The 10,000-nt window shown below is 48.2% G+C and overlaps 1 protein-coding gene across 1 annotated transcript in view; it reads right to left on the bottom strand.

Moving 5' to 3' along the window:
- The window catches only part of pax5 (paired box 5), a 49,343-nt gene that overhangs the window by 10,424 nt on the left and 28,919 nt on the right, over window positions 1-10,000 (bottom strand). Inside the window, exons 6-7 of the mRNA XM_056585797.1 lie at window positions 8,380-8,480; window positions 384-516 (exon numbers count right to left, since the gene is read on the bottom strand). Of these exons, the coding sequence (XP_056441772.1) occupies window positions 384-516; window positions 8,380-8,480 (234 nt within the window). The remainder of the gene's footprint in view (window positions 1-383; window positions 517-8,379; window positions 8,481-10,000) is intronic.

Genomic DNA, 10,000 nt, shown 5'->3' with positions numbered 1-10,000 from the left:
TCCCTCTCCCCCTGTCTCTCCGGGACCCGGGTCCCTGAGCGCTTTAAGTGTGTGAAGGCGCGGGGCTGCCCGGCTCCGCCTCTGGAGCGGCGATCCCCCGACGCCTTCACACGTCACCGGGCCGCCGGTCGGCCGGAGGAGGCGGAGGGGGACACATACTATAAACACTCCCCACAGGCAGCAGCATATTGTGAACATATGCATCTGCAAATTATTGTGTTATTATATCTGTTCTTGTTACATTAAACATTGCCAAACTAGGGCATTTAAAAAAATAAAATTTGGTAAAAAATAAACCCCAGAAACAATATTTGAACCATTGAAATTCGATTTTAACAAATTTTCTTTTGATCGGGTCTTTGAAAGGGGCGTGTCTCTCTTACCTGGAACCAGCGGATAGGACTGTGGGCCTGGAACACTAGCCCCTAACTCCACCCCCGATCCTGGATTGGCCAAACTGTTCTTCATCTCATCCAATCCACCGGCCAGTGATGCCATCGTCGAGTAGTCGGACGTCTGTGGAGACAACCAATGTTTTTAAGGACAGATCCAGGTGCATTGGGAAGCTTATATACCACCAGGACACTACAGTAGGTCCCCTCCGTGGCTCCCAGAGGCAGGCCTTAAGATATGTAGCCCTGCTCAGTCTAACACCGCTGTGAGAAGCAGACTACCATGACTCTACGCCACACACACACACACACACACACACACACACACACACACACACACACACACACACACACACACACACACACACACACACACACACACACACACACACACACACACACACGCATGCACGCACGCACGCACACACACACACACACACACACACACACACAAAAACACCCACACGTACTAACATTGTCCAACCTACGGTGGGGAGTTTATTGATCTGTTGACAAAGACAGGGATTTAGTGTACATCCATTTCAAGAGTCCATAACTGTGAGATCGGGGCACTTGTCCACAAACACACACAGCCACGCACGCACCTACACACACACCCACACACACGCATCCACACATGGACTCAAACACATACACCCACACACACACACACATCTTCACCCACACACGCGCACGCATATATGCACACACACATACACACACGCGCGCACACACGCATCCATGCACACACGCATCTGAGCCAGGGCTTTATGGTATAGAGTGTGGTTAACAAAAAGCCTCCTGCCTCCCCAGACACCAACAACAATAAGAAGAGTGATCATCTCAGAAGTCTGGATCGCTCCCCATCGCTCACTCCTCCTTCTCTTTATTTATTTGCCCTCAGTCTCGCTATCTCTCTCCTCTCTAGAATCCCTTTGACAATGTAACGGCTTCTGAAAACACATATTTGATCTTGCTTTTTGATACTTGAAACGCACAAATTTGTGAATTATGATCTGTCTTTAATCTAATGATGTGTCTTCCAAATGTATGATGAATCGTCCTTTTTTAAATGATATCACCGCACAGGCTAATTAAAGAGACAGATTATTTAGACATGGAGTGATTGACAGCTAAACGCATTTGAAAATAATCTATCCTTGAATCCATTGTCCACCCCTCACAACTAGCACTAATAACATCCTTCAGGACCTCCCTCCATGGGGATTAATGCCAGCTCTGTGTACCTGCTTAACTGCTGCTCACTCCCTGTAATAGAGACGGATGCATGACCAGCAGAGCTCCTCACCTGGGGTTGACCCCAAGTCACACCCTGTGTTGGTGAATGTGTGTGTGTGTGTGTGTGTGTGTGTGTGTGTGTGTGTGTGTGTGTGTGTGTGTGTGTGTGTGTGTGTGTGTGTGTGTGTGTGTGTGTGTGTGTGTGTGTGTGTGTGCGTGCGCGCGCGTGCGTGCGTGCGTGCGTGCGTGCGTGCGTGTGTGTGTGTGTGTGTGTGTGTGTGTGTGTGTGTCTGGCCATGCAGGCCCATGCAGGCCACTGGTGACCCATACTAAGTATGGATTAACCGTGTGAAAGATAATGGATTTGTCCGGCTCCTCCACCTTCGTGAGGTTAAAATGACTTGCTGCCCTGATGGCCAATTCGTCTACGGTGTGTCTGGACGCCATTGTGTCGGCACTATATGACCACAGTCATTTAATTATGCAGTCATATTCAAAATAAGAATTTCTGAGAGGGATTTTTTTGAAGTGCTGTGTTTTACTGTGAGTTATTCTGTGAGTGTGTCTGTGTGTGTGTGTACATTTGTGTAAGTTTCTGTGTTTCTGTGTGTGTACCTATGTGTAAGTGTGTGTTTGTGTGTGTGTGTGTGTGTGTGTGTGTGTGTGTGTGTGTGTGTGTGTGTGTGTGTGTGTGTGTGTGTGTGTGTGTGTGTGTGTGTGTGTGTGTGTAAGTGTATGTACGTGTATGTGTGTGTGTGTGTGTGTGTGTGTGTGTGTGTGTACATGTATACATGTGTGTACGTGTGTGTGTGTGTGTGTGTGTGTGTGTGTGTGTGTGTGTGTGTTTTTGTTTGTGTACTGGTGTCAGAAATCAGAATTCCCCTTAGATGATGAGGTGAGATTTACGGCACTGACCCCTTTAATGCCTTGCATTGGCGTGTTTGTGTGTTTGGTTGTGTGTTTATGGGCGGTGTGTGTGTGTGTGTGTGTGTGTGTGTGTGTGTGTGTGTGTGTGTGTGTGTGTGTGTGTGTGTGTGTGTGTGTGTGTGTGTGTGTGTGTGTGTGTGTGTGTGTGTTTAGGAGTGTGAGTGTTTGTGCTCACTGACCTCTTAAACACCCCTGTGCTCGTCAACACACAACACAACCACTGGACTGTGACCTGCCAAATAAGAGCTTACCCTGTACACTCTCTCTCTCTCTCTCTCTCTCTCTCTCTCTCTCTCTCTCTCTCTCTCTCTCTCTCTCTCTCTCTCTCTCTCTCCCCCCCCCCCTACTCAAACTCGATCTGCCTCTGTTTTTCAAACACACACATTCCCACCTTGGACGCGAGTTAAGCTCTCGGGCACTTCAGCCTTAACTCCTTCTGTCTACTTTTGTTAGAACCTTCTCTCTCTCTATATATATATATATCTTCTCTGCCCTCGTCCAGTTAACATCCCTGACTATCTTTTCTTTGTCTGAATGGCTTAGCCTCTTTTTTCTTCTTCTTTCTTTTGCCCTCTTTCGCTACTTTTTTTCCATCCTTTGTCAAAATGTCTCTCCCTCAGTTTTGTCCCCATTATCATATCTGTCCGAGTAGTGGTAGTAGTGGAGAGAGAGAGGATGAGAGAGGGAGAGAGAGGGAGGGGGGAGAGGGGGGGGGGGGTATGGGGGTTGAGGATCATCGAGGGAGGGGGGAGGGGGGGGGGGAGTAGTGGTAATTGGCCATGATGAAGTTTGGCCGGTAAGGTGACAGGACTGCTAAGGAAGATGGATCATTCTCATTCGCCCCCGTAAATGTTGTCAATTCTACCTCTCATAGAGGGCCATCAGCTCTGATCAGAGGAGGACGCAGCTGCCCTGGGTGGGGCAGAGGGGGGCGGTGGGGGGGGGCGGTGGGGGCAGAGGGGGGCAGAGGGGGGCAGAGGGGGGCAATGGGGGGCTGGAGGGGCTGGGGGGCGGATCGGATTGAAAAGAGTGGAATGGAGGGCAGAGAAAGAGAGAGAGAGATAGAGAGAGAGAGAGAGAGAGAGAGAGAGAGAGAGAGAGAGAGAGAGAGAGAGAGAGAGAGAGAGAGAGAGAGAGAGAGAGGGTGGGATGGAGAACAGAGGGGAGAGGAAGGTGTGGGTGCTGGATGATGTTCACAATACTGAAGATCGATAAGTTGATAAATTCAACGTGAACCGTAAGATATGAAGCAAGTGTGGGTGACTCTTTCGTTCGCCGTCTCTCTCTCTCTCTCTCTCTCTCTCTCTCTCTCTCTCTCTCTCTCTCTCTCTCAATCTCTCTCAATCTCTCTCTCTCTCTCTCTCTCTCTCTCTCTCTCTCTCTCTCTCTCTCTCTCTCTCTCTCTCTCAATCTCTCTCTCCTCTCTCTCTCTCTCTCTCTCTCTCTCTCTCTCTCCCTCTCTGTCTCTCTCCCTCACTGCCACATGGCAGGTTGGCTGTTTTTTTTCCTGATGATTCTGATCTAGGAAGGTAATGGTTTGGTTCAAACCTCACATCAATAACAGATGAGCCCTAATCGGCCCTCTGACCCTCCCCATCCCACCCCCTTATCCCGACCACACACACACACACACACACACACACACACACACACACACACACACACACACACACACACACACACACACACACACCACACACACACACACACACACACACACACACACACACACACACACACACACACACACACACAGACAGACACTCATTCACACACACATTCAGTGCAGTCCTGATAGCTCGCCATATTTGCATAATATTATTCCCCCATTCTCCTTCCCCCGTATAGTTTCCAAATGTACCAGATCTCCCGCGCTTTTTTCTCTGCAGCTGTCTATCTCATGAACACACACACACACACACACACACACACACACACACACACACACACACACACACACACACACACACACACACACACACACACACACACACACACACACACACACACACACACACACACACACACACACACACACACACAAATGTTTCATCACAGAAAATGCTATCTTAGCCTCACAAAGCTAAGGTAGAACCTTCACAGAAAATTATATAATGAGGACAAATAGCAAACAAGCTGTTCTAACTCTGAGTTCTTGATATAATATTAGGCCACACACACATCTGGATACGGGTTCTGCATTCCAAGTAATACACACTTGGCTGGTGCACAGCTTCCAAAGCATTGCTTCAAAGTGGGAAGGAGAGGAACCAAAGTCAAGCCCTATATCAGAAGGATTTCATTAAATTAGTGTGATTGTGATTTATCTTAGTATCAAGCATGATATTTGGTGTAACCTAATAGGGAATATTGCTGTACACGTCCTCATTAAAGCACAGTATAGTCAGTTCTTAATCAAAAAGTCACCTCATCTGTGTAATTTAGATCGATCTTCGTTACCGTAACTTTATTGTAAATCTATAAAATATTGATGTTATTAATACTAGGTGATGTAACAGCCTTGACTAGAGCATGTAGTATCTCCCTATGACGATGGACAGGTGTCTGAAGCATGCAGTAAATTGCTCCACAATTAAACGGAGAAATCTGACCCTCTGTGTGGTCAATCTCGCCCTAAACGTTGACCTCTGAACTTCCTCATCCTGTTCTTCAGTTGCTGTATGGACGGAATGAAAAGAGACAGCCTTTTGTTTACCTCTGCTCTCTCAATCTCTCTCTCCCATCTCCCCCCTCCCTCTCTCTCCCCCCCTCTTTCTCTCTCTCTCTAGGTACCCCTGATACGGGGAGGGCATTGGGACCCTGGGGTAGTGGGGCTGGCCGGGGCAGCAGTTAGTGCTGTTGATTTATCACCTGGGTAATAGGAAGTGATTGAGAGGAAATTCAAATGAACTCTGTCTGACAGGCACACATGCAAACACAAACAAACACACAGAACCAGACACAAAGGAATACACTCACACAGATACACACGTGCACACAAACACACACAAACACACACACGCAAATGAATACAGAAGCTTAATGGGGTACTGGAATTGGGGGAACCCAACAGGGAGAGGGAAGAGATAAAAAGGCAGAATATTCCAGAGGGAAAAGGAAAACTGTACCAGAGATACAGGAGCTACTGCTGAGAATGTTTTCAGAGCCGACGGTAACAAGTTATATTAGGTTTGACTTTCAAGTACAGATGACAGAGGGTCATCAGATTTGATGCGGCAATATGTCAGAAGAATACATAATTATATAATTGAATTCAATACAATTTCTCTCAATATCAACTTGTTCTCATTGAAACACAACACCTCTCTCGCTGTCTCTTTCTCTCTCAAAGTCTCGCACACACACACACAAACACACACACACACACACACACAAACACACACACACACACACACACACACACACACACACACACACACACACACACACACACACACACACACACACACACAAACACTCCACAAAGGCACCTCAACCGCAGGGCCAAGTCCATCAGGCGTCCTTTTTAAGAGCCGTCAGTCACAACACAACGTGACCCTCCTTGACCACCCTCTCCCATCCACCACCGACACTGACACATGCACGCACAAACACACACGCAAACACTCTGGTGGGCTGTCATGGTGTCAGCATTAAGGCTATGACTGCCAATCATCCATCTGGCAGAGGCAAGCTCAGGCATGTGTCGGGAGGTGAGGTATGTGAATACAGACTGTGTGTGTGTGTGTGTGTGTGTGTGTGTGTGTGTGTGTGTGTGTGTGTGTGTGTGTGTGTGTGTCTGTGTGTGTGTGTGTGTGTGTGTGTGTGTGTGTGTGTGTGTGTGTGTGTGTGTGTGTGTGTGTGTGTGTGTGTATGTCTGCGTTACGTTCACATATGTGTGAGAGCGCGGTGGTGGGGCAGGTGGGTGGGGTGCATACGAGAGCCTCTTTGTAATCACAATGCAGCCCCCCCCCCACCCCCCCCACCCCCCCCCCCCCCCCCCCCCCCCCCCCCCCCCCCCCCACACCCACACACACATCCCAAAAGCTGGCGTGACCCCTCGCCAAAGCCAAACCCGGGGGGTTAATGCCCCCGGTTGCTCACCCCAACCCCAGTGGGCTTGACCGGGCTCACAGAGCAGCCTGACCTATGAATCCTGGGTATTATACTGGGGAGTTGTAGTCTATAGAGCTGGGGCAGCCAATCCCTGTCGACCCCGCGCCCTGGGCCACTCCAGGCCCATGTGGGTCAGCGGCGGCTGAATGGAGGTAATAGCTAAGTCTGCCCCGCGGGTCTTAGGTTAGGGCCCGCTCGTGGCCGATTCACTGCCACTTCCTCCTCTGCCGCTGTGGTCTTGTCCTTTGGCCCTCCGACTAAATAAACACACAGCGTCCATGTTTAAGGTGAGCGCTAAAACCAGCCTTGGTGGCTGACCGCTGTGTTCTTTTTCCGCTAAATGTGGCGCTGAAACTAAAGGGATGGGGCTGCCAGGGCGGTTAGGTGTGTTAAGGGACCCTTGGAGAGGGTAAGAGGGGGAATAGGGGAACGCTGGGCGGTTTGGTTGGTTTGTTATTCCGCGTACTTAACACATGTCTGATCCATTCAGATTTACACCGAGGAACAGCTAGGGGAGCACTTTGCATTCTATTAGGATTCACTCTGGACACACACTCACACAGGCAGACAGGCTCCTAGCTCCCACACACACACACACAAACACAAACAAACACACCTCCGCGTACACAGCTTACACACACATGCAAACACGCACATGCATACACACTCAACACACACATCCCAGCATGCATTGCATCTGCATGCAAGTATCACCATTGGCGACCCTCAGCAGTAGGAAGTGAGGTCATAATGAGCGAGCAGGTCAATACGCTTATTAACCCCTGTAGTGAGAGTAGATTATGGGTTTGTCAATAGGGCCAGGCGTGACTGGCTCTCTATTACAGTCTTCCTCCTCACCTCTGTCACATCAACAGCAGCACACGCACGTTTCCACTTACAGGTGGACCACAAACAAGCACTTTTTAAATGGCAACACATTTATTCAGTTTCCATTTTCTTGCCATTTTCTGATATGACACAAAATCAATGCAAATGAAAAACAATATATTCCCCCACGCACTTGTTAACAATAAATTAGTGTAAGGCAATCCATATCCAAATTATAATTCCAAGAATGGATATCAATATTATATGCACAACATAATTGAACACAAGGAAACGTTAACGCAATTGAATATGGTGTTGTGTTGTGTTTTCTTAATGCCAGTGTGGTAAGGGATAGCAAGGCAGGGCAGGAGTCTTCTAAATAGAGCCCGTTTTGATGTCATTGAGCTGCACCCATGGACGGAGCGCTATCAAAGGCAAAAGCTAGCGGACGTTCCCCCAGACAGACCCTGGCCTGTGCTGGGCTGCCTCCGCGTTCTGCCCCAGCGCGGCTGCTAAACCTCACAGCTGGGGACTGCAGTGGAACGGCCCAACCCTGGGTGGATCCATGAAGAGTTCACGCTCTGCTGGTTCCGGTCCAGCCCACCGCTAGCTAACCCCTCCTCGTCCATTGATACACTGTATACTCCATGAAATACACAATTACATATTTTCTCCTTCTTTCAATGGATTCGCCGTGCATCATCCTCTGTACCGGCATGCCACGGCGAGCATCGGTCGCTCTCTGTACGCCTCTGCCTCAGACTGGGAGTCCTGAACACTGCCATGCCCTTACCTTCCCCGAGTCAGCGCTCATACAGAGCTCAGAGCGGGATGGGATTGGACAAGGGGGTTATTTGTCAAACAGGCCATCCAGTACCTCGATCTGCTGCGGCGAGAACAGCTCCCCTCTCATTTGCTTCCGGAGGAAGTCCCGCCCACTGTGACCGTGCCCATTGGCCAGCGGCGAGTCCTGCATCCCTGTGGGGTGGGAGAGAGGGAGAGGGACAGTGAGATGGGTAAGGAGAGATAACAGAGGAAGACAAACTAGAGGAACACACATTGGAATGAAAGCACTCAAACTCAAGCTGGGGCTTGTAGTAACAAAAATACATAAATAAATAGCAATAACGACGTGAAAATGCAGCGCATAGAGTACCTTTTTGGAGCAAGAAAGCAGACCAACAGACAACTATCGAGTAGAGGATTGAGAGAAGTGATGAAAAGGTTCAAAAGGTTAAGCGTAGTGCCTGAGTGTTGGGACTGACTCAGTCTTTATTTATAGTATATACCATTTATATCGACGCATGCTCCGTCTCTCTCTCTCTCTCTCTCTCTCTCTCTCTCTCTCTCTCTCTCTCTCTCTCTCTCTCTCTCTCTCTCTCTAATCTTTCTCTACACTGTCGCGCTCTCACTCTCGTTCTCTGTCCCTCCCTCTGCACACACAAATTTCGCCTGCCTCACCCCACTGTGTGTATGTGTGTGTATATAGATATATTGCAGTGTGAGGATATGTTAGTTCAGTTATTGCAAGACGGAGGGACCGACGAAGACAATGATGAGAACTGTGTGGAGTCACGGACTACAAATGATTTGAAGCGAGAGAACGAGACAAAAAGATAAAGAGAAAAGGGGGATGAGTGTGAAAAGCCCAGCTAAAGAGCCAATTCATCTGCGCAAACCACTCCTCAGAGCCCATTCTAGTACTGTGTCTGAGTGTGTGAGTGTATCTCTGTGTGTGTGTGTGTGTGTGCGCATGCGAGCACGTTCAAGCACGAGTGTTCAAATGTGCGTCTGTGTGAATGTGTGTGTGTGTGTGGGGGGGCAAAGCTACTGCTGTATGAAAGACAGGGGATGAGAGAAATGGTGGCTCACATTTTCTTTCTTCCATTTGTTGTTAGGAATATAGAAAGGAAGTATTTAAAGAGGATCCCTGGGGTGTTTGTCTTTGGTCTTGATACATAGTCAAATATGCAAGTGAAATATACTATTTTTTTTCTGTTGCGAGCTTGTCAGATGCTAATATAAGATATGTAACAAAATTAAGATTTTCTTATTTAATTTTTTTTTTCCTATAATATTGCCGAGATTGAAGGTAAATTAACACATTGACAAACGAGACAATGGATTAGAAATGCTTTAGCCTTTGTCTATTAGCTTTAAATAGTATTCATTGATTTGGAGAGACATCGGAGAGAATTTAAACAAACATTTTGGTGGGCTGGTTATACTGGAAAAACTCCCAGGCGGCTGTGAATCCTGAAGCCCTGCCATGTCATTCCTGTTACAAACACACTTCAGATCATAATCGCTTTACAGACACCTGGACAGAATGACAGACACCCTCCCAAACACACACACACACACACACACACACACACACACACACACACACACACACACACACACACACACACACACACACACACACACACACACACACACACACACACACACACACACACACACACACACACACACACACACACACACACACGTAC

Source organism: Gadus chalcogrammus, chromosome 3 (genome assembly GCF_026213295.1).
Source record: "Gadus chalcogrammus isolate NIFS_2021 chromosome 3, NIFS_Gcha_1.0, whole genome shotgun sequence".
NCBI classification, from domain to species: domain Eukaryota; kingdom Metazoa; phylum Chordata; class Actinopteri; order Gadiformes; family Gadidae; genus Gadus; species Gadus chalcogrammus.
This window is presented reverse-complemented; position numbering and strand designations above follow the sequence as displayed.